General features: G+C 47.3%; 1 protein-coding gene and 1 long non-coding RNA gene across 9 annotated transcripts; one reads left to right on the top strand and one right to left on the bottom strand.

The window, feature by feature from the left end:
• Window positions 1-7,053: 7,053 nt before the first annotated feature.
• TCEANC (transcription elongation factor A N-terminal and central domain containing) lies at window positions 7,054-16,462 on the bottom strand. 8 transcript variants are annotated; one of them, XM_041740114.1, is made up of 4 exons: window positions 16,396-16,435; window positions 13,932-14,058; window positions 10,580-10,635; window positions 7,054-8,137 (listed from the first exon to the last, which is right to left on the bottom strand). In XM_041740114.1, exon 4 carries the CDS (start codon window positions 8,127-8,129, stop codon window positions 7,083-7,085), a length of 1,047 nt encoding a protein of 348 aa, XP_041596048.1. In that variant the 5' UTR covers window positions 8,130-8,137; window positions 10,580-10,635; window positions 13,932-14,058; window positions 16,396-16,435; the 3' UTR covers window positions 7,054-7,082. The 8 variants fall into 8 exon arrangements, with proteins under 8 accessions (XP_041596048.1, XP_041596053.1, XP_041596051.1 ...); XM_041740119.1 differs by having other exon boundaries at window positions 13,984-14,058; XM_041740117.1 differs by having other exon boundaries at window positions 13,984-14,058; window positions 16,288-16,423.
• On the top strand, window positions 8,167-11,700 carry LOC121482274. The gene is made up of 3 exons (XR_005985585.1): window positions 8,167-8,547; window positions 11,499-11,554; window positions 11,650-11,700. It is a non-coding gene; the product is annotated as an uncharacterized LOC121482274 (long non-coding RNA).
• Window positions 16,463-24,107: the final 7,645 nt, after the last annotated feature.

Genomic DNA, 24,107 nt, shown 5'->3' with positions numbered 1-24,107 from the left:
GATCGAATCCCACATCGGGCTCCCGGTGCATGGAGCCTGCTTCTCCCTCTGCCTGTGTCTCTGCCTCTCTCTCTCTCTTTGACTATCATAAATAAATAAAAAAAAAAAAAAAAAAAAAAAAAAGAAAGAACATGCCCAATAAATTCTTTTTTTTTTTTTCAATTGTCCTGTGGGATGCTTGCAATAATTTAACAAAAGATACAAAACAGCTTGGTTCATTTGGCATGGCTGATTGTTACCTTTGTTATATAATCTCCCTAGCTTGTACAGAGACTGAAGGTATAATGGCCACTATGTTTTAGAGGAAATGGTATTTAGAACTGCATTTATACATCAGAGGGAAGGATGCAGCCCTGGGGCAGACAGAGCCTATAAAAGCACACATTCTTGTCATTGAAAAAACAAACCACAACTAGAAAACAGTGGAATTAATAGGAAGTCTGGACATTTGGGGAAGCAAAAGGATATATAAGAACAAAGCCCCCAAACAACACCTCACCTGGCTCTGGTACCTAACTTAATCCCTCTAGGCCTCAGATTTCTCACCTTTAACATGCTGGCAGGGTAGCTGTGAAGGTTAAATGAGATGCTGTAGATGAAGTGCCAGGAATCTAGCAAATAAGGTGATGGAATACCCTTCCCCATTCCTCTGCCTGGCTAACTTCATCTCCACATTTACCCTGAGGATCACAGCCCTCCCTGATCCTCCTGGGTCCCTGTACCCCTGCCTCATCAGGCAGTGTCCTTCTCATACCTTTTAAAATGTAAAATGATAGCTGGCCACCAGGCCACGGCATTGGCACTTCCCCGTCATTTTGTGGGTCCCGAGGCCCGGGGTGGCTCTTGATCATCTCATTGCCCCTGGCACCGGGCAATAAAGCAATGTGCAATCGCTACTGCACAGCATTTCCGATAATGCACAGCAACGTCTCTGCAAACCTCACTTTAAATAATCATGCAAATGGAATTATATGAAGCTATCATCCTTTCTCCTTTTGGGCTGTAGCCTCTTCGGAAAGCAAGATGACGCCTTCTACAGTCTAGGCATTTACAGTAAATATTAAAAATATTTTTGTAAAATATTTAGCATTTACTGGGAAGTTATAAATAAAGCCATCTGACCTGAAAGATGAAGACCCCGCCCTCGCAAAGGCAGTGGAGCGCTGCCAGCTGCAGGCTTCCTGACTGGTGTTTAGAAATGGTAATAGGGAATGAAAGGAGCCTCTCATTCCAGGAAGTGCTGGGAGAGAGACAGAGCAGCAATTGTACCCAACTTTTTATCTAAAAAAAGTAACACAGACAAAAGGAGAGTGATGTGGGAAAAGGCGCGAAGAGCCCTTCTAGATTCAGGTATAACAACTGATGCTTCTGCCCCATGCAGTTACTCCTCATAACCAGGGCAACCAAGATCCAGGCTATACTTGTATTGTGCTGCCTCTCTGTGCTGTTAGTTTGTTTTTATTATGGGTCATGGGTAGGGAATTTGTGGTTGTTGGATTTGATGAAACATCCATTTGCAAAATTGCCAATAGAAGGAAGGAAAAAAAAATCTTTTTGCTTCTACCCCACTTAAATTCTTGGCTGGGACTCTAGCAAAAGACAGATGAACAAGAGGAAAGCATTCCCATTTACTTAATATAGATTTTACCTGACACAGGGGCCTTCATAACAGAATGAAGCCCCAAAGACAGTTAAGTCGGTGTGGGATTTTTTACTTTTTTTTTTTTTTAAAGATGTATTTATTTGAGAAAGAGAGAGAGAGAAAACAAGTGGTGGGGGGAGGCGAGGGAGAGGGAGAAGCAGACTCCCCACTGAGCAGGGAATCTAACCTGGGGCTCAATCCCAGGACCCCAGGAGCCTGACCTGAGCTGAAGGCAGACACTTAACCAACTGAAGCCACCCAGGTACCCCTAATCTGGTGCGTTTTTGTACCAGGTTTGATGAAGAGTGGAACATCAGGGAGAAATATGATAGAACAAAAGGGCATGAGCTGGGGGAAGGCGAGAAAGTCTTTGTTCAGAGTCCCCTGGGTGTCCCTGCCTCTGCAGGGATCAGGGGTGCTCCTTGCCTCGGATATGAGGAGAGCACCTCTCACTGGAGGGTCTGAGGACCTGCCCCAGGGGAGAAGGGAGGGGCAGAGTCCTGCTTGCACTTGCCCTTATTCAAATTCCTTCCACTTCTTCAATATGCCAAGGTACCAGATTCTGGAGCAGGGTTTCCTGAACCCTGTCACCAAGGGCTTTGTCAACTATAAAGATGCAGGGAGAGGAGTCTCCGTGTACTCTTGCTTGAAACCAGTCCCATGACAACTGGACCACTGCTATGGCCATCTGCCTGGGGATCTCTGCATCCAGCCTTGCTTCCCTCCCCCTCTAACTTAACACAGCGGCCAGAGGGAACTTTCATAAAAGCCATTCAAATGGGATCACTACCAACTCCCTGGTTTCAATGGCTTCCCATCCGGCTTGGACAAAACCCAAAGTCCTTATCATGACTGACAAAGGCCCTACTGAACCCAGTGGCCCTTGTGACTTCACCTCTGTCCTTCTTCCCCTTGCCACTGGACCTCAGCTCCGGTGGACTCTTGCCCTACCTGGTCTGTGTCAGCCACCCACTGGCCCGCCCACCATAGGGCCATTGAACTTGCTGTTCCCATAAAAGTGATTTTAAATTAAATGAAAGCTTTCCCACCCCCACCTCCGCAAGCAATTTTAAAGAAAAACACTTTCTTTTTAGTGGATAAGACATAAAATGTGAAAGAATGATTATCTCTACTTAAAAATGTAATGCTGTCTCATTGGCTAAAAGAAAAAAACCCACGTTACTATTTGCCTATTCTTGTTCCAAAAGTTCCTGACAAAGTTGATTTAAAAAAAAAAAAAGGTTGAAAAAAAAAAAAAAAAAAAAGGTTGATAAAAAATGAGAAAGACTACCCAGATTTTTACATTTTGGAGAGTAAAGGAATTTCCATTTTAAATGCTTCTGTTCGTCTCCAAATTGTTTGCCCAATTCCAGCATAAAAATTTTTTTAAAACCCCACCACACACACAAAAAAAACAAACCACGACATGAACACTGGGTTTTCATGTGATGTGCTCTTTTATAACCGCTGAATAGTTTTTAAGATCGTTCTAAGTCACATGAAACCAGTTTGTGAAACTTGGAAGTTTTAGGTGACTTTGCAAGTTTCTCTTAAAAAAAAAAAAAAAAAAAGACTAGAGTGTTACATCACAATAAGCAGCCCTGGGAAGCCACAAGGAGAAAAGATATCAGAATAGAGGGCACCTGGGTGGCTCAGAGGTTGAGCCTCTGCCTTTGGCTCAGGTCGTGATCCCCAGGTCCTGGGATTGAGTCCCAACATCGGGTTCCCAGAGGGGAGCCTGCTTCTCCCTCTGCCTGTGTCTCTGCCTCTCTCTGTGTGTGTCTCTCATGAATAAAAAAAAATAAAATCTTAAAAGAAAAAAGATACTGGAACAGAATTTGCACTCAATGGCCTCATGGCCTTGGTTACTTCAAAACCATTTGAACACACATACATATTGTAGTTTTAGGCACTGTTTGGGGAACTGTGTCAGGAGGCAGGCAAGCTGTGTATCTGGTTACCTTCAGAGCTCTGACACAGGAAGTTAGGATGGGTAGGAGAAAACTGGCGAAAATGTGTAGGTGCAGTGAGAACTCAGAAGTAAACTTTTTAAAACTGTAACCATTCACATTTGACAAGTTCTCCAAAGAGAACTTGTTCAGCTATAAACACGCAGAAGGCGTGTTGGGCGTAAACAGTTGCACACTGCAAAGGCCTTAAAGAAGGAACTTCCTCTTCAATTCATGTATTAATGTTGGTAGAGTCAAAGGCTGAGGCAACGGACGACCTCTGACAGATCGGGGCCTGTTTTTACATAAAGAGAATTGGAACTTCACATCTTTAAAAGGGTTCAGAGTATGTGACCCCCAAATACGCCATCCGGGCATGATGATCACTCCAGGCTGAAGGCCCATGAGAACAGACCGAGTCCACTCAAGCTCTGGGCCTTCCGTCCACCTGCCTAAGGGCAGAACGTAATCTCCTGCTGTGAATTCTGTATCAGGAAGGAGGAAACCACCTCCTCGGGGTGGCAGCAAGAAAAGTCCACAGAAACAGGCCTTACTACACAGACATTATGTTCCATGACCCCCATCCCCGTATATTTACCCTCCCACAGTCTGCTGCCCCTAAAAGCCTAAAGCCCTTTGCCTTTGTCTTTTTTTTTTTTTAATTTTTTATTATTTGTGATAGTCACAGAGAGAGAGAGAGGGGGGGGGGGCAGAGACACAGGCAGAGGGAGAAGCAGGCTCCATGCACCGGGAGCCCGATGTGGGACTTGATCCCGGGTCTCCAGGATCGCGCCCTGGGCCAAAGGCAGGCGCCAAACCGCTGCGCCACCCAGGGATCCCCCCGTATAGTAGCATCTTAACAAAGAATGAAATAAGACAAAGGCAGGGATCCCTGGGTGGCGCAGCGGTTTGGCGCCTGCCTTTGGCCCAGGGCGCGATCCTGGAGACCCGGGATCAAGTCCCACATCGGGCTCCCGGTGCATGGAGCCTGCTTCTCCCTCTGCCTGTGTCTCTGCCCCCCCCCCCCTCTCTCTCTCTCTCTGTGACTATCACAAATAATAAAAAATTTAAAAAAAAAAAAGATGCTACTATACAAGCCCATGTTCTTTTTTTTTTTTTTTTAAAGATTTTATTTATTTATTTATGAGAGACACAGGCAGTGAGAGAAGCAGCCTCCCCACAGGGAGCCCGATGTGGGACTCGATCCCAGAACTCTGGGATCACGCCCTGAGCCAAAGGCAGACGCTCAACCACTGAGCCACCCTGGCGCCCCACAACCCCACGTTCTAATCTCCACTGGAATTCTTCATCACCAGGTTTCTCCTCTATGCATCACGCACCATGTGTTAATAAACAGATTTTCTCCTGTTGGTCTGTCTATTGTCTAATTTGCAGGGTCCTGGCTTCAGAGCCTAGCAGAGCTTTTTTCCTCCCCTACAGATCTAAATTCACATGCCCTGGAGAACATGAAGTCTCCCTACCATCAGAAACCAAACTTCATCAACAGTTTAGATACTCCGGAGAACTTGTGCAAAACAAAACAAAACAAAACAAAACAAAACAAAACACCGAACCCAAACAAACAAACACGTGACTCCTCTGACTAGGCAAGGGGACTAGAAGCAAAATTCTAACTGCAAGGTTAGAGGATAACTTTCATGGTTCAAGGGAGACACCTGTAAAGTGAGAAAAGACAGGGGAAAGTAACCAAGCCCTGGTTATCCAACATCAGAGCCTAAAGACACTATTCATCTCGTCCCACATGGCCAGGAATCCATTCCTAAAGGTCCTGCATGGAGAATTCGGAGGAGGACAGTGTGGGAGCCGTTGGAGTGGGGCTGGCTAAGGCTGTATGGCTCGGCCAAGTCACGGCACCTTTGAGGACCCGTTTCCTCATGATGAGGGAGCAGAAGGCAAGCTGAGGACAAAGCACAAGTTGACACCTCCATGACCCCGGCCCCCCCAGAGTGGGATGTGTGTGACATTCCCCAGGCACTCCTGGCTGCCCTAAAGCTATAGGAAAGGAGAAACAAATGGTTAACTTATATAGTCCAGTAGACCTGAGTCTACTCAGGTCTCATTTTACAGAATGTCTCAGTGATTTATAAGAGAAAAGCATTCTTGGGGCGCCTGGGTGGTTTAGTCGGTAAAGCATCTGCCTTCACCTCAGGTCATGATCCTGGAGTCCTGGGATCCAGCCCCACATCAGGCTCCCTGCTCAGCGGGGAGTCTGCTTCTCCCTCTCCCTCTGCTGCTCCTCTTGCTTGTGCTCTCTCTCTCTCAAATAGATATAATCTTTAAAAAAAAAAAGCATTCCTATCGATAACCTAACTTCCAGAAGGAAACTCCCAACTGTCTTAATATTAATGCTTTACTACAGGGAAAAACAACCTTGACAATGGCAAGGCCTCCAGTCTTATAGGTCCTCTTGTGCATACAGAAATTCTTTAGAAAACCTCTTTTTCCTTACCCCCTACTCCCAAGTATATAATCAGTCATGTGTCACAAGCCTGGGGCAGCAGCTCCTTCTGCCCAGAGGTCCTGTCCCCTGTGCTTTAATAAAACCACTATTTTGCATCAAATACTGGCCATGGGGCTCGGGACCTCACCTATGTATATTCAAAAACTCTATCATACAGAGCGACATTCTTTTCTTAGAGCTGTGAGACAATCAAGTGAGAGCCTGTGTGTGAGCAGTTCTCAACTCTGACTGCATCTCAAAACACCTTGAGGAATTAAAAAAAAGTAATGGTGATGCCTGGGGTTGCAGCCCATGCATTTGGATTCAATTGCTCTGGGGAGGGCCCTGAGCATCTGTGGGTTGTCAAGGCTCCCCAGAGGACTCTCATAGGCAGCCGCCCAGGACTACAGGTCTACTGAGAAAGCAGCACTTCTCAAACCATCTTGAACAGGATCACCCGGGGCTCTGCCAAAATGCAGAGTTGGGACTCAGGAGTGCGAGGCCTGGGACTCTGCATTTCTAACAGGCTCTAGGGCAGGAGGAGCTGCTCTCAGCCACACTCAGAGAACAGCAGAGTAATATGTGGCCACAAAACAAAAAGTCATCAACTCTCTCCCCAAACAGTCACATTTTAGTGATTGTGGTGTGAGCTTGAACGAATGACTTTCCTTCCTTCTTCTTAGGGTTGTTTTAAGAACATAGTGTGTATTAGATTTTATTTTATTATTATTTAAAAAAATTTTTTAAAAAGATTTTATTTATTTATTCATGAGAGACAGAGAGAGAGAGAGAGAGAGAGAGAGAGAGGCAGAGACACAGGCAGAGGGAGAAGCAGGCTCCACGCAGGGAGTCTGACGTGGGACTCGACCCCGGGACTCCAGGATCACGCCCTGGGCTGAAGGCAGGGGCTAAACTGCTGAGCCACCCGGGCTTCCCCCCTGTATTAGATTTTTAAAGCAAGCATAACAGGGTGGTATAAAAAAAAAAAGGTATCACTCTGGTTCTTGGTTAAGAGAACATTTATTTACAATTATAAGCACACCCACTTGCTATGGTACCACTGCTCCCCACATTCGTTACAGATCACATAGGTCATCATCTCCTCATCTGGATTTGAATTCCGTACCCAACTTGGAAGGAAAAGTGTGCCTCTGGCGATTACGGTGACCTTGCAATTGAACTTCTCACAGCGTCTGCATTTTATTTTTCTTGTGTGTGTGCCCTCGATCGCTTGGGGAAGGTGATGCTCCTGTATGCAAGATTCCGTGTAGGAGGCTCTCAACTGCTTCAGTTCCTTGTTTGCCATTTCCATCACAGTCATCTTGGCGAATTCTCTTGGAGACATGGTTCCAGAGAGCAGGTTTTGTTGTAAGTGAGAATTTTTGGGGTTCCTCAGATTGGCAACTTTGCTTCTCACACAAGTTTTGTATTTTTTGAGGTTCTTGGAATGAAGGGTAAAAATGTGCTCTTCAATTTCTCTTGCAAAGTTTCGCCACACATCAGCTTTGGGCTGCTCTGTGAAAGGACTAGTTAAAGCTTCATAAAGAAGCTCTGTGCATTTAGCTCTCACAGGTACCATGGGATCCAGCAACTCACTGGATCTCTGGGCAGTGGATTTAGGGTCACCGCCCCTGAAATGCTCCTCCGTAGGTTCCGTCTGACTTGTGCTATTTTCAGGCACAATCATTTCAATGGCTTCTGCAACACTGTGGGATGAAGAATTAGAGCTGGAGCCGCCTGATAGCTCATCCTGACTTGGGTCATGAGAAAGTCTTGAGTTTTCTTCATTTCTACCCGTAGGGAAAGATTTGTCCCTCGGTTTGAAGTGGAGATCCTTTTTATAAAGAGCTTTCCATTCTGACAGCAAGTGCTTGGCTTTCTTTTTCAAAGCCACCAAGGGGCAGTGTTTGAGGACTCTGTACACAGCCCTGACCACAATGGTCTCCTGGAGATCTTCTTTCGTCACACACAGAGTCTCCAGGTCAGTAAGGTGGTTGCCAAGATCCTCAAAATTCCTTTTAGACAGCAGTTGCTCAATAAGGGAGGCACTGGCAGCTATCTGGTTCTTGTCAGACATCTTTACAGCTGCAAGGAAAAGAGAAAAGAGGTTTCTGGTTTTTTCAAGCTTGTGTTTGCCAGTCAAACTTCCTGATAATAGCAGGGCACTTTCTGCCAACTACCTATGTGGTGTTTTCTGAAAGAGTTGTGTAACACAAGTGGGTGTGACCTGTTAGAAAATGGAATCTGCAATGTGGTATGGTTTAGTTTCAAAAGGCTGAGTCTCAGTAGTTGGAAAAAAAAAAAAAAAGCGGCACTGTAACCAGCTTCCGCATTAACGGTTGCTTAAAAGAAGCTTGTTGGAAGAGCTCTGTAACTTTTTCCATCCCAAATTTTACAGATTAATAGTCTTTCTGGATCCAGATGGGTCAATTGCTTTGGATGGAATTTGGTGGTCACATTGGGCATGAGATCATGCCAGTGTCAGCATCAACAGGGTAAGTCTGAGCAAGGCTGGCCCATTTCTCCCCATATTCAGTTATAAAGCTGAACTACTTGTGGATTTTATCATCTTTAATTGGTACTTTTCTGAATATACAAGAATGAGAAACAGGGCAATAAGGGGATGCTATTTAGATGTTCCAAGGAATGTGACGAAAGAAATCGTGAGATAATAGAGGCTGCAAAGCAGCCGGAGCCAGATCTGATAAGCCCGAAGAGCCAATGGGCACTGTGCTGATATCCGAGTCTTCTGAAAAACAGGGTAAGCATTCAGACTAAGCAATCTGGATATTTTATGACTTTGGACCAACTAGTCGTAGGCCAGTTTGGTTCCATTAACTTTTTCGCTTAGCTTCTAGGTATAAAAAGTTGTTTGATGATTATATCTGTGTGAATCTCATCCCAGGCAGGTGTTTACTTTATCTAACCATTCTATTTTTCTCTCCTTATAATGTACATAACCTTGCTACCTAATACCCTTGTACCTACATCTGCTCATCTGGTCTAAAAATGAACATATGCATCTTGATGCCAGGGACCCTGTCTTTTCAAAAACTCATGGGCTTCCATTTTATAGCACTTGATATTAAATGCCCATCACTAGGTCCCCTGGGTGGCTCAGTCAGTTGGGCATCTGACTCTTGGTTTTGGCTCAGGTCATGCATGGTCTCAGAGTCGTGGGATAGAGCCCATCTTGGGCTCTGCCCTTAGTGAGGGAGTCTGCTGGACTCCCTCTCCCTCCCCCTCTGCCCCTCCCCTTGCTCGCACATGCACTCTCTCTAAATACATAAATAAATAAAATCTTAACAAAAAAAAGCCCATCACTAAGCACATAGGCTAATAACACCGAAGGGAGCACAGAGAAGATCAATGCAGCCTTCTTATTTTTTATTTTTTAATGCAGCCTTCTTAGAAACCATCTGACAAGTTCTGTAAAATGCAATGTTCTTTTAGTCAGCAATTCTACTTCTGTAAGTTTACATTAGGGTAAAAAAGATGTGGAAGCTGTACATGTAAGAATTTTCTTCAAACTTTGAAGAAACTGCAAGGTCCCAAATGGCTAAACTAGCACACAAATGTGCACAGCAGCATTATTCTTAATAGCCAAAAAGTAGAAACAACCTGAATGCCTGTCAACTGATAGATAAACATGTAGCCTATCCATACAATAGAATGGTATTTGGCCAAAAAAAAAAAAAAAAAAAAAAGAAATTCTGATATATACTAAAACATGGATGAACCTCGAAAACACTAAGTTAAAAACACAGAAGACCACATATTGTATGATTCCATTTATATGAAATGTCCAGAATTGGCAAATCTATAGAGATGGAAAATAGACTGGTAGTTGACTAGGATTGGGGCGGAGGGATGAGGGGGGCAGTGGGGTGGAATGAAAGGGGGGTGGCTGCCAACAGGTGCAGAGTTTTTCTTGAAGAAAGTAAGCAATCTTCTCTAAAGTTGACTGTGGTGGTGAACTGCACAACTGTAAATATACTAAAAATCACTGAAGTGTACACGTTAAGGAGGTGAATTGTATGGTGTATAAATGGTATCTGAATAAAGCTGTCATTTAAAAACAGCATATATGGGGCACCTGGGTGGCTCTGTGGGTTAAGCATCTGCCCTTGGTTCAGGTTAGGATTCTGGGGTCCTGGGATTGAGCCCCGCACCGGGGTCTCTGCTCCTCGGGTAGCCTGTTTCTACCTCTCCCTCTGCCTACTGCTCCCCCTGCTTGCATGCTCTCTCTCTGTTAAATAAATAAAATCTTTAAAAAAAATAAAAAATAAATAAAAACAGCATATAGAGTCTAATTCAAATTTTATTTAAGAATCACATATGAAGAGAAAAGGTCAAAAACAGATACACAAAATTTTAGGTAGTGACATTTTCTGAATGGTAAGATTTTTAGATGACTTTTGTTTGTTTTTATTCCTTCCTGGATTTTCTATGATGAGTATATATTATTTTCATAACCAGAAAAGTGATTCATCCATTATAATTTCATGACCAATTCCACATACTTACAAATGTTTGCCTACTGGAAAATGGCACAGTAAATGGATCAGTCTTCCACCTTCCCTCTGGAATCAGAATATCATATAGGTGTTATGTGACCTGTGGCTTTGCCTTCAGATTAGCATTCACAATTTCCTATCGTAACTCCAATTGCTGAGTCTAAACCAGTTGAATCTCCTCTCGAACATGAAATACTCATCTTGCCTGCATTCCATATTCATTCCATAGGCATCACTACTGAAGAAATCAGGATTGACGTTTGCTGGATGTTGACAAGGTGGTTAATCAGAGAGAGGTCTAGAGTGCCCACAAAGAGGTTAGGCAATATTTAACTCAGGTCAGAATTTCTCAACAAACGGTCAGAGTCTCAAGGAGATTCTGAAGGGGAATAGCTTCAGGGCTTCAGTGCGATGAGAACAGCAGTTTGTTTTACCAGCAAAACTTCTTTTTTTCCTTTCTATAAATCTATAGACGTTAATGGATTCATGCATGAGCACTCTGCTCTTTATTTCACATGTCCTTTTATTTACCTCTCCTCCGCATTTCTTTCTTTTCCATTTCTAATTGTGGTAAAATACACATGCCATAGACTTGTCATCTTAGGGATCCCCGGGTGGCTCAGCAGTTTAGCGCCTGCCTTCGGCCCAGGGTGTGATCCTGGAGACCCAGGATCAAGTCCCACATAGGGCTCCCCACAGGGAGCCTACTTCTCCCTCTGTCTGTGTTTCTGCCTCTCTCTCTGTGTCTGAATAAATAAATAAAATCTTAAAAAAAAGAGGCCTTGTCATCTTAGCCATTTTTAAGCATATGGTTCAATTGTTAAGTACATTCATGTTGTTGTGCAACCAGCCTCCAGACCACTTATTCTCTTGCAAAACAAACTTTGTACCCATTAAACAACAACTCCCTGTTCCTTTCTCCCCCATAGCTCCTGGCAACCATCAATCTACTTTCCGTCTCCATGATTTTGACTACCTACTGCATGTGAGTGGAATCAAACAGTATTTGGCTTTTTTTTTTTTTTTAAGTTTTTTTTTTTAATTTATTTTATTTTTTTTCTATTTATTTATTTATGATAGGCACAGAGAGAGAGAGTCAGAGACACAGGCAGAGGGAGAAGCAGGCTCCATGCACCGGGAGCCCGACGTGGGATTCGATCCCAGGTCTCCAGGATCGCGCCCTGGGCCAAAGGCAGGCGCCAAACCGCTGCGCCACCCAGGGATCCCAGTATTTGGCTTTTTGTGACTGGCTTATTTCACTTAGTATAATGTTCTCAAAGTTCACCTGTATTGTAGCATGTGTCCTGGAACAAGTGGTCTATACATGCAATGGAATATTAATATTAATAATAAATCAATGAATTAAAGAAATATAAATAAGTAATAATAAATTAATATTAGTAAGAATGTTATTAATATTCCATGGTATATATAGTCCACATGTTACTTAGCCATTCATCCACTGATAAACACTTGAGTTGCTTCCACCCTTTGGCCATTGTGAATAATGCTATGAACATGGGTATACATGTATCTCTTTGGGACCCTGCTCTCAATGTTTTTGGGTAAATACCCAGAAGTGGGATTGCCGGGTCATATGGTAATTCTACTTGCAATTTTTTGAGGAACTGCCATACTGTTTTCCATTCTTCTCCATTATTTTTAACAGCATTTAAATCCTGTCAAACTTTTTTTTTTAAGATTTTATTTATTTATCCACGAGAGATACACAGAGAGAGACAGAGACAGTGACACAGGCAGAGGGAGTAGCAGGCTCCCTGCAGGGAGCCCGATGTGGGTGGGACTCGATCCTGGGTCTCCAGGATCACACCCTGGGCGGAAGCCGGCACTAAACCGCTGAGCCACCCGGGGTGCCCAAAATCCTGTCAAACTTTCTATTCCCCCTATGGGACAATGATGTGGATATGAAGCATTTATTGCCCTTAGGAGGGAATACTGTGAAAGCAGCTGAGACGCAAAATTTTGAGAATTGCTCTAAGAAGATAAGTAAGCTGTGTATCCAGTTTACAGCTCTACAGAGTTCATTCGTAAATATTTATTATGTATCTAGTACATATTAGATGCTGAGCCTAAAGAGATATTCTCGGGCAGCCCCAGTGGCTCAGCGGTTTAGAGCCGCCTGCAGCCCAGGTCCTGATCCTGGAGACCCGGGATCGAGTCCCACGTCAGGCTCTCTGCATGGAGCCTGCTTCTCTCTCTCTCTGTGTGTCTCTATGAACAAATAAATAAAATCTTTAAAAAAAATAAAAAAAAGATTCTCTGCTTTGAGGAAGTGGACAGCCCAGTGGAAGGAATACAGACAAGAAACTGGCCACTTATAACACAGGGTATCTCCAAAGGATAGACGGGGCCGCTAGAGGACATTCATAGCAGGAATACTGGACTCGAATCTGGGTTTCCGACCATCTGGGGGCCGGCTCTAACAGCTTCTTCACTGCATTCATTCTGATTCATGGCACTTTGTTAGAGGGATCATCCTCTAGTACAGATCTCATCAAGCCATTCCCTCATTTTCCCACTTAAAGCCCTTCAAAGGTTCCTCTCTGGTCTCAGGATGGTGCTCCAAGGTCCTTGGCTGGGTAATAAAAACTCCTTCCAGAGGCACCTGGGTGGCTCAGTGGTTGAGCGTCTGCCTTCGGCTCAGGGCATGATCCCGGGATCCTGGGATCAAGTTCCACACTGGGCTCCCCACGGGGAGCCTGCTTCTCCCTCTGCCTGTCTCTGCCTTTTTCTGTGTGTCTCTCATGAATAAGTAAATAAAATCTTTTACAAAAAAAAAAAAAAGCCCCTTTCAGCCTTCCTCATGACCTCACTGAACCACAGAAAGGCACTGCCCATTTCACAGCTCTCTGTCTTTTGTCAGAAACTCCCTGAGCTAAGCCTAATTCTCACCACAAGTGGCATCAGGCCTGACCATAAACCTCAATCATCTGGAGAAATTAAACAGCAAAAACAAAAACAATGCCAGGGCCTTGTCCCAGAAAGAATGGATGGGAATCCCTGAGGGTAGGCCTGGCTATTTTCTCAGCTGCTCAAGTGACTCTGATTTAAAGCAGAGCTGCTGCCACTGCTCTATACACACACTAGCACAAGGCCCTCCTGCGACAGGACCGACTCAGTTACACTGCCATCAGCCCAAAGACAGCTCCTGACCTGCTCCTCCAGTGAATGTATAGAACTTCCCTGCTTTTGGATTTTGCTGACTGAGCCCCATTAGGAAATATTAAAAACACCTCCTGTGCACAGCTCATCTGAGACTCTTCTCTACAATTATAACTGGTGGTTGCAATGTCTTAAGCGTCATGATGCACCCAGTTCCCTGGACTTATTCCCTCCCTTACCTCTTAACAACAGAAGGCAATGTACATTTATTGAACTGTACGTGCCACACACATTTATGTCATCTCCATCCTTGCGAAGATCCCAAGTCAGGTATATGGCTTATCTCCATCTTCCAGATGAGGAAGCCTGTTAAAAAAAAAAATCATAAAATTTTTTTTTAATTTAAAAAGGTCTTTAAAAAAATCAAATATTTATGATGGTTTTTCATTGTGCGGACTACATTAAAATTATTTTTTAAAAGATTTTCCTTATTTAATCACGAGAGACACACAGAGAGTGACCCAGAGACACAGGCAGAGGGAGAAGCAGGCTCCCTGTGTGGAGCCCGATGCAGGACTTGATCCCAGGACCCCAGGATCACGCCCTGAGCCGAAGGCAGACACTCAACCACTGAGCCACCCAGGCGTCCCTAAAATGTTTTTTATTGTCTGCTTTCCCCACAAGACCATAAGAGAATGATGTCTGTTTCACTCACTGAGACACGCCCGGCAGACACCTGGCCAGTTCTTACTATTACTCAACAAATTCTTATTAAATGAGAAAAGAGGATCGAGAGTACTTCCTCTCCTCTCTGCTTGTACGCCCCATTCTTTTTTTTTTTTTTTTAAGATTTTTTTTATTTATTTGGGGTGGAGCACAACCAGAGGGGAGGGGCAGAGGCAGAGGGAGAAGCAGACACACCCCTGAGCAGGGAGCCTGACGCGTGGCTGGATCCCAGGACCTCAAGAGCATGACCTGAGCCAAAGGCAGACGCCTAACTGACTGAGCCACCCAGGCGCCCCTGTACACTTCATTCTTTCCACTACAGACCAGCTTGCTCGTACCCACTGCACCTAAGCTCACTGCCCCTCAGCTTCTCCCACATGAGCCAACCTCATCTCAATTCTAGTTCGAAAAGTTATGTAAGACAAAACAAAAAGGAGTAGCAGCAGTAGCAGCAGCAGCACCATGGTCCCCACTGTGGGTTGAGTGGACTGCAGAGATCAAGCTTGCAGGGATAAGAAGGGTCAAGAAGCTAGAGTTCACAGAAGCTGAGGGGCGTTGAGCATGTTCTGTAAGTTTCTTGATGATTCTGTGCCTCAGCTTCTTCATCTACAAAACTGGGGAAATTCCGCATCTTAGGTTTAATATGGGAAATAAATGAGATAGTCCTTATAAAGTCCTCAGAGCCATGCCTGTCACACAGTAAGCCTACATGACAATTACACAGGACTATAATTAAAAGATTCATGTGACATGGATCTACCATGGCAGGCACTGTTGTACAGAAACTTTGTTGGCGAACTTCTTCTGGAAAAGGCCAGACAGTAAATACTGTAAGCTGTGCAAGCCATCCAATCTCTGTATGGACTACTCAAGTCGGCTGCTCTGGTAGCAGGAACAACAGCCATAGACGACACATAAAAGAATGAGTATGGCTTTGCTCCAATGTTTTTCAAAGACAGGTAGGCTGGATTTGGCTGTAGGCCACAGTTTGCTGAGCCCTTTTAAAGCAGTGCTATCCAACAGAAATACAACGCAAGCCACAGATAAAATTTAAAATTTTCTAGTACCCACGTTAAAAAATAAACGAGTGAAGGTAATGGCATGTTACCTAAGCAGTGTATCCAAAATACTGCCACTTCGACATGTAATCAATAAAAACAAATTGTTGATATTTTACATTCTCTTTTTCATTCTTATTTCCCCCAAATTCGCTGTTTGACACTCTGACGCATCTCAATTAGGACCAGGAACATTCCAAGCGCTCCATGTAGCTCGTGGTTACCTATGGGACAGCACAGCTCTAGAGCATATGCTAATACAGATGACGCTTACGTGCACACCTATTGCCCCGGCTTCTGAATATACATGAAAATGAGTCTATGCCGGGCGGGCAGGAGCAGGCCCTACGTATCTGTGGACTGAATGCATATAAAAGCTTGTTAATATTAACTAATATGGGCACGCTGCACACATCTGCACACATCTGGCTTAATCCCCGGGGGACACGAGCGATCAAAGAGCAATTTTGTTTCTAGTCATAACCCACGTACAGCTCTGCAGCTACACAGGGGAGCCCCTTCCCCCAGGGAGAGAACCGATGCCAAACGCTGGGTCGGGGCGCCGCGGTTTCCGAACAGCCACGCAACACTGCGCTAGTGTCCCTTCGTGTTAGGACGCCCCCCGGCACAGGTGCAGAGGGCGGAAGGGAGCAGCGCAAGGGCCCGCGGGGGCCCGGGCTCGGGTTCGGGAGAGGGGCGCGGGCCGCCAGCTCGGAGGCGGCGGCGGCCCCCGGGGATCCGCCCACCCCAGCGACGTCAGCCCGAGAAGAGGCGCGAGGGCGCGACAGGGCCCGCCCGCCCCGGGACGCACCGCGGCCCCCCGCGCCCTCCCGGAGCAGTGGTGAGCGTCCCCGAACAGGGGTGCGCGTCCCCGAGCGCTGCCGGGCACACACACGCGACAATCTAGAGCGTCGCTCACCGAGAAGCGCACACGCCCGGGCATCTCCGGAGACGTCGGCGCCGGGACAGAGCTTCCGGCACGCGGGGCGGGGCCACCGAGGCTCCACCAATCCGAGGCCGGGGACCGGAGACCGCGGCCCGGGCGCATGCGTGCTGGGTACGTGGCGTCTGCGCAGAGCGACCGGCGGCCGTCAAGCCGGCGCCGCCGCCCGCTGTGGGGCGACCCCGAGCGCGTCGGGCGGCGTGGCTCCGGGGCCTGAGTTGAAGGCAGCGTCCCCAGGAGCGTTTTTCAGCCGCGAACTGTGTTGAACTAACTCCACGACGTACGCTTTGTGCTTTCAGTCAAGGCAGTGCTCAGCTGAACGGTTGACAAAACGTGGCCGGAAGTGCGATTGATTTCGTGCAGTAATTAATCACCAAGTATGTGTTGCAGCCCTAGCCCGCGTCCCTTGGCAAGGAAGTCCTGAACATTCACCAGGTGGCCGTGGCACCGCTCAGCAGGGCACTCTCCCTGCAACGGTCCGATAAAATCAAAGCGACGGTAAAACTCGGGGCTTTAGTTTCAAAGGGCTCTTACTGCCGAACGATGGTCTCTATCACAAGAACTAAGTGAGACACCTGTGAATCTAATTGGTCGAGCAGGGACGCTCCATAGGGTATAACAAGAAACTCATTTTTTCTCACCGCTGCTCTGTTGGCTCTCCTGCCCCTTGGCTGCTCCAGGGCTGGAGCTTGAGCAAACCGCGCAGCTTTCCCGGTCACTTTCAGGTTCAATGAAACAATTTGATGAGTGTTGTGCGTTGAATGGTGCCCCGGCCCCCAAGATAGATACAGCCACTTCCTAAATCTGCCTCCCCCAAACCTGTCCAGGCAACTTTACTTGGGAAAAAATGGGGGGGGGGCTTTGTAAATATAATTAAGGATCTGGACGGACAAGAAACTGGATCCTGGATCACCTGGTTGGGCCCCAAATCCAACGAGAGACAATCCTTGTAAGAGAAGACAAGACACTGGGGTTGAGTGAAGGTCATGTGAAGACAAAGGTGGACATTTGACTCTAAACAGACCTGTGTTACCATCCCTTCCTCCTGCCACCCTTACCCTGGAGAAACCAGAAAATAGTGCAGAAACTGCAATAGGAGAGTGAAGAACTTAATCCACATAACATTCCCTTTGCTCTTCCACAGTTACAGGTCACACCTGAACTGAGAGGGAGCCAGAGCTGTGAATTGGATGACTGTTTGAAGTTTCCATATTAGATTAGGCTGGCCTTTTTAACCATCTAGTAATAAGATAAACGTCTAGAATTCTAACAGCCCTTTCGCACTCTTGCCTTCTCCTATACACGAGCTGAAGGGGGGGTGAGGAACCACAGGACGCAGAAGTAGTTTCGGGCTCTCCACCTAGCCTGTACAGATGGTACACTGTGTCTCTTTAGAACCAGAGGGCACTCAGCCCTATGCTCAACTTTGGGGCCCTGGGCAAAACCCTGAGTCAAGAGAAGTCTCATTTAACACCCCCTTCTACCTGCCGTAATCTGGGGTCATTTCCATACCGCTTATTTTCCACGCTGTTGGTCCCTCTTGCTCATTTCTTTAGAATGAGTCATTCTACGACAGACTTATGACCACAGATTAGCAGAGAAGTGCAAGGCCAGCAAGCACGGCTCCTGTCACTTGGTGGTGCGTATCACAGGACGGACGTCCAGAAGCAACGAAACAACATTTATACTACTTTGTTACTAGGGATGCTTCAAAGGTGCCTTTTATCCAGAAAAATATAGAAAAGGTACAAAAAGCAGTGGGATGAGAGGATCCTGACGCTGCTCAAAGGATCTCTGCCTGCCCCCTCAGTTGCCTTTTGCATTTCTGCTAAGAAATCTGAGCCGAAGCCTGCTACGTGCGTGGGATCTCATCCTGCCCGTGCGGCCCGTTGCCAGAAGGACAGTCGGCCGGTGATCCTGTTTGCGCTGCTCCAGGAAATGCCTCACCTCACTTTGGTTCTCAGGTTTTTCATTTACAGGGAGGTCTTTTGCAACAACAGTTCATCGGAGGAGCAAGGCATCAGCATCGGACTAGAAATCATCGGTCTTTGCTACTTCCTCTTTCATTCTTGCGCCATGTGGCTTCAGGGCCTGTCCTCATGGCCTGGCCCCGGACACATCGGCCACAGCCCTCCTGCTGTGGCGTGAGCCGGGTGTGCTGCCCGAAGGGCCATTCATCAAAAACGACTATATAAAGGGTAACCATGTTTCTTGCAGGTCTTCTGAGTCTTCGGGGGGAGACACCTGTGGCTGGAAGTCTGCCGTTCTGATTGACGGTGCCCGAGACGCACATCTGCACGTCGGCCTCATTGTCCCCCTGCAACAACCTAACAGATTGTAGGTGTTGCATCGTTTGGCTCAGATAATAGTGTTCATAGTTATGTATTTCAAACCCGACCCCAAAACTGCCTAGTTTTCTAGTTGCTGAAGAGAACGAAGGCGTCAACTTCTTTGCCCTGACAGGAGGGAATCTCTTGAACTGGTAGGCGGTGGGGCAACTGCATGCACTCGATACCAGCTTTTACCTGTTGGGGGGGACTTTGGTGGGTTTGGGCCACGTGGCTTTCGGCCCACCTTCTGAACACCCATTCGGGGGTGGCTGTCTGTTAGCCGGGGTGGCCACACGAGCAAGCAGGCCCATTATATACCCCCCCACACCCCATATGTCAGTTTTGAGCAGAGTAATGCAGAGACCAGTGCGGCACGAGACCGTCCCAGTGATGTTGGCCCTCTGGGCGGCAGTGGCTTCTCCCCACAGTCTGCTTCCAGCCCAGCAGCCCGTTTCCAAGGCTGGGGTGCCGGTCTTCCCGTGCACCTGCCCATTCCTGTCTCCTTACCATCACTTCCCTTTGCCGTTAGCCGAGGTCTGGTTCTGGGGCCTGCTACCAGCAAACACTAGCTGACACGGCCCCCATCCTAATGTAGCTATGTGATCGGAGGGCCAATCAGAAGAGCACCCCTGATCCTAGATAGTGCTGAAACTACCTTCGCACCCGCTCCTTCAGATTAAAGCATTGGCAGCTGCGATTATAAAGGAACAGGTATCAGAAAGGTTACACTTGCAGCCCTTGGTGCCCTACACCTGAGTTATCTGATGCCCGTGGCCTCTCTTCACCTGTCGGAGACCAGCGCAATGGGACAGAGGACAAGTGAGTGTTGACAGGGGTGAAAGGGGCGAGAATGAAACGTGTGAAAGATTGGATTCTTTGAGATCTCAGGGGTGACTGAAATGGAAGGTTCTAAGTATCCAGAAAGAGGCATGAGTTCACAAGATACTGAGGAGGGGAGAAAGAGAGCAGAGAGAGAGAGCAGGGGATGCTGAAGGCAGCTCTCTTTGCTGTTTGCCTGGTGGCAGCCACACGCGTGCACATAGGCTGTCGCAAGAGGGCACTGCTAGAAATCTGAGAAGGAGCCAAAAAATGAGGGAGAGCACAAAGTGCCTTCCATTCAGCCGGTGTGACTGCAGCTTGGACTCCCGAAGAAAAAGATTTTTAAAGGGACATGGATAGGAAAGGGGGACCTAGAAACTTCCATGGGCATCCAGAGACACCAACAGATGTGGGGAAGGTGAGGGTTTCAGGCTTTCTGGGCAGCAAGCGTATCTCCTCAGGCTTCAGCCCCCTCAGAATTCCAATGCTGTTGACCTCCAGCAACCAGCTTGATGTCCAGGGCCCACTGGTGTCCTGGGGGGCAAGCGGGGGGCCGTCCCCCGCGTGAGAGTGTTGGTGGCTGGATTAGACACGAGGCTGTGGAACTTCAGTGACAGCCTGCCTGGTGTGGAGGCGTGAATCCACTTGAGGTGTCCCAAGTCACCTGGACAGTCAGGTAGACGAGGCTCGGCTTGGTGCGGCCGGGTGGGTAATACTTTTTCTTTTAAGATTTTATGTATTTATTCATGAGACAGAGAGAGAGAGAGAGAGAGACGCAGAGATACAGGCAGAGGAAGAAGCAGGCTCCATGCAGGGAGCCTGATGTGGGACTCGATCTTGGGTCTCCAGGATCAGGCCCTGGGCCGAAGGCGGCGCTAAACCCCTGCCCCCCTCCCCCGGGCTGCCCCATCTCACACGATTTTTCTACCCGAAAAAGGCAATCCCCAAAGTGTCCTGAGCAACAGCGTCAGCAAAATAAATATACGGGCTCTGAAAACAAAATGACTGAGAGGGAAAGAGGAATTCAGTTCCTGCCTAATGTCCCGTGGCCCAGCAGTATCCCTGCTGCAGGAGGCGGCTGGGGGGGGGGGGACACACAGGGGCACCTGGACTGCCTCCTCCTGCTGCCTCTTGTCCTGTGAGTGACAAAGCCCAGCTCCCTGGCCCACAAGTCTCCTGTTTCGTACCCGCATGTATGAGACCAGAAGAGGCCAACGTGTTGGCCTGGAGGAGGGTAGTTCTTGGCATCTGAAGACAACGTGACATCTCAACGTCTGAAATCAGACTGTTCCGTGGTCATCCTTCTTTTTTTCTTCTGGAAAAAAAGAAGAGATGGGATCCCCGGGTGGCTCAGTGGTTTGGCCCCTGCCTTTGGCCCAGGGTGTGATCCTGGGGTCCTGGGATCGAGTCCCACGTCAGGCTCCCTGCATGGGGCCTGCTTCTCCCTCCTCCTGTGTCTCTGCCTCTCTCTCTCTCTCTATGTCTATCACAAATAAATAAATCTTTAAAAAAAAGAAAGAAAGAAAAAAAGAAGAGGACCAAACACAGCGGCTACCTCGGGTCCGCCCGCAGGTGGGTATGGTCTCAGCGAGGCATCAAGAGCCCAAGCAGAAGGGGTCAGGGTGTTGGCCAAGGCCCAGCTGTCATCTTACAGATGAGGTGAAGGATGCACCTCCCACGCGGGGGCTGAAGTCTCCTGAGGTCTGTAAGGGGGGGACAGGACAGACTTTCCTGGCCACAAGGAGGCTTTTCCCAACCCCTGGAGCAGGGACCCCCAGTGTCTTCCAGTACCCCTCCCTGCTTATGACAGGCCCGGATGAGTTCTCAAAATCAACTTGGTGCTTTAGTCAGCCCCTGACGTTCAGCCCCAGAGAGGAGGCTAGAATGGGGACTCGTGCCATTGTCATTTCCATGTGTCAATCTATGAGGCCAGAGGATGTGGGACATCCTGGTAAATGATACCTCGCCTATGCCAGCGAATAGGCGAGCACCGCTCAGTGGTGATTTGGGCAGCGCTCGGGCTCTGGGGAGGGCTGGAGATCATGGTTTTGTTGAAGAAGCGATGTGCACGATGTGTCATTTTTGGGGAGCACTGCTCAGCAGCCCAGTGATGGGATAGAGAGAAGCAGCCAGTGGGGTAATCAAGGTCGGGGCTCCCTTTGGTGGCCGTGGTGGAGGAAGACAAGAGCGTGGGCCGTGGGGGTATTGGCAGGAGTGTCTCTGAAGGGATGATGCGCCTTAGAATCGAGGTTATGTTTTATTAGAGTCCAGATAGGAAGGCAGGAGATGGGAAGAAAATGAAGATGTCAAGGGAACGGGGCTTTCAAAAGGTCCAAAGAAAAAAAAAAAAAGGTCCAAAGGAGCAGCATGAGGAGATTACGAGAAAGCCAGACAAACTAGAGCGTTCGATGTTGGAGTTCAAGCTCAGAGGTGACGATCAAGCCCAAGGTGGCCACGGTGCAGTGACCGGGGAGACTGTGGTAACTGGAATAGAGGTCAAAGAACTGTGACACTAGGACATCGGATGGGTCATACGCATAGATGTCCCCACATCGGTTGATGACAATGGCAAGGAAGGGCAGAGAGGACCGTAGAGCTATTTAAGCGCACCCTCAAGGAACAGTGGCTTTTCCGTGAAGTAGAGAAGTAGGAGATTGTGACCAAGAGTGGAGCGACCAGGTGCCACCTTCAGCTGGGCCGTGCGTGTGCGCAGCGTGGAGGGATGAGCAGCCTTCGTCTGCTAAGGCTGCACGGGGGGAGGGAGGCCCGGAGAGAGCTCAGCTCAGCCGAGGGTGAGGGAGGGGAGTTTGTTTAGCGGACGATGCAGTAGATGTGATGGGGACAGGGCAGGAAGAGTGAAGCTAGTGTCCAGGAAGAAGCGCCTAACGGTGTGGGGCTGAGCACGGGAGGCGGTGGATGACAAGGGCCTTTCGGGTTGAGTGGCGCCAGGGACAACGGACGCGCATCGTGGCTAAATTACTTGAGCCGAGCTTCCCCCAAAGGAACCCAAGTATGATAAAATGCTAGTGCGGGCTGGAGCTCCAGGACACTGTAGCCTGTTGACTGGAATCCCAGACGGTATGTTGGTATGTAGGGGTCCAGAGAGCTAGTCCCCCAAGACTACGGTCCTGGGGTGGGAATGGCAGGGGCAGCCCCCGGGGGTCAGGGAAGAGTATCACCAGAGTCTGGATTGTGCTTTTTGTTTGAAATCCTAGATAGGCCAAGAGAGGGTTCATTTTTCTCTCATTTATAAAATGTTGACCAGTGACGGGTTTGGGACAGGAATAGGGATGCCACAAGGTTATCGGGACCCAGGCTTCTTCCAGCTATGCGCTCCTCCGTGAGCTACGACCTTTGACCTCATGATTGCAAGGTAGCTCACAGAGCTCCTGCCTTCACAACCAAACACACTGCAGGAAGGAAGGAACGGGAAGAGAAAGGCCAAGAGGGGCGGTGAACTGACAGCTCTCTTTAATGACCCTTCCTGGAAGCCCCACCAATGACTTCAGGAGGCTCTCCATCTCCGAGAGGTCGGGAGATGCAGCCTTCTAATTCAGCACATTCCACTCCCCCAACCAAAAACAAAACAAAACAAAAACCCACAGAAACACACACACATGTAAGTATTTTTTTACATGGTCATAGTAGTAAGGAAAAAATTCAAGAATAGATATTGGGTAGGCAGCTAGAAATCTCCACTAGAGATCTTAAAGAAACATGAAATGCTATGATTTAACTCTGCTTAACTCAGCCTTTTGCAATGAATTTAATGACTTTCTACCCATAACTAACCTGATTCCCAGGCTTCCCTATTTCATTTCTGACTCAACATCTCTTCTTTTAACGTGGATCACTGGGACACGCTGGTCCTTTGTTCCAAGTTCTCCCTTCTGTCTTCCTTGATTCTAAGCTGTAACTGTGCTCTTGAATTTCCTTGGTCACTGAAGGAACAGGGGGTTCTTCTTCGAGTTGTGTCACAGTCTTAGAAATCACCTGTACCAGTTAGCTCTTGCTGCAGAACAAACCACTCTGAATCTTAGTGTCTTAAAACAGCCATTTTATTATCTCTCACAATTCTGCAGGCTGATTTGACTTAGCTTGGCACATCTTCATCCGGTCTCATTTGAAAGACTATTTTGGGGGTTGCTATAACTAGAGGTTATCCTAACAGATGCAATGACAACCTTTGAAGACAAGACTTTGTATGCCAAAATTACTTCACACTAAAAAAAACCCCAGTGTTTTCCCCCTAACATCTTAAAAGGTTGTATGTATGTGTTGGTTGTATTAAAGAGAACATTGTTGAAAAGAGATTATGATTTTCTTTAAAATAAAAGATTACTAAAAGTTTCAGTTTAAAAAAATTTAAGACTGAGACTACACATTTTTTTTTAAAGATTTTATGTATTTATGTGAGACACACAGAGAGGCAGAGAGAGAAGCAGGCTCCCTGTGGGGAGCCTGGTGTGGGACTCGATCCCGGGATCCCGGGATCCTGGGATCATGACCTGAGCTGAAGGCAGATGCTCAACCACTGAG

This window comes from Vulpes lagopus, chromosome X, assembly GCF_018345385.1.
Source record: "Vulpes lagopus strain Blue_001 chromosome X, ASM1834538v1, whole genome shotgun sequence".
Taxonomy (NCBI): domain Eukaryota; kingdom Metazoa; phylum Chordata; class Mammalia; order Carnivora; family Canidae; genus Vulpes; species Vulpes lagopus.
The sequence above is the reverse complement of the archived record's forward strand: the minus strand, read 5'-3'. Positions and strand labels throughout refer to the sequence as shown.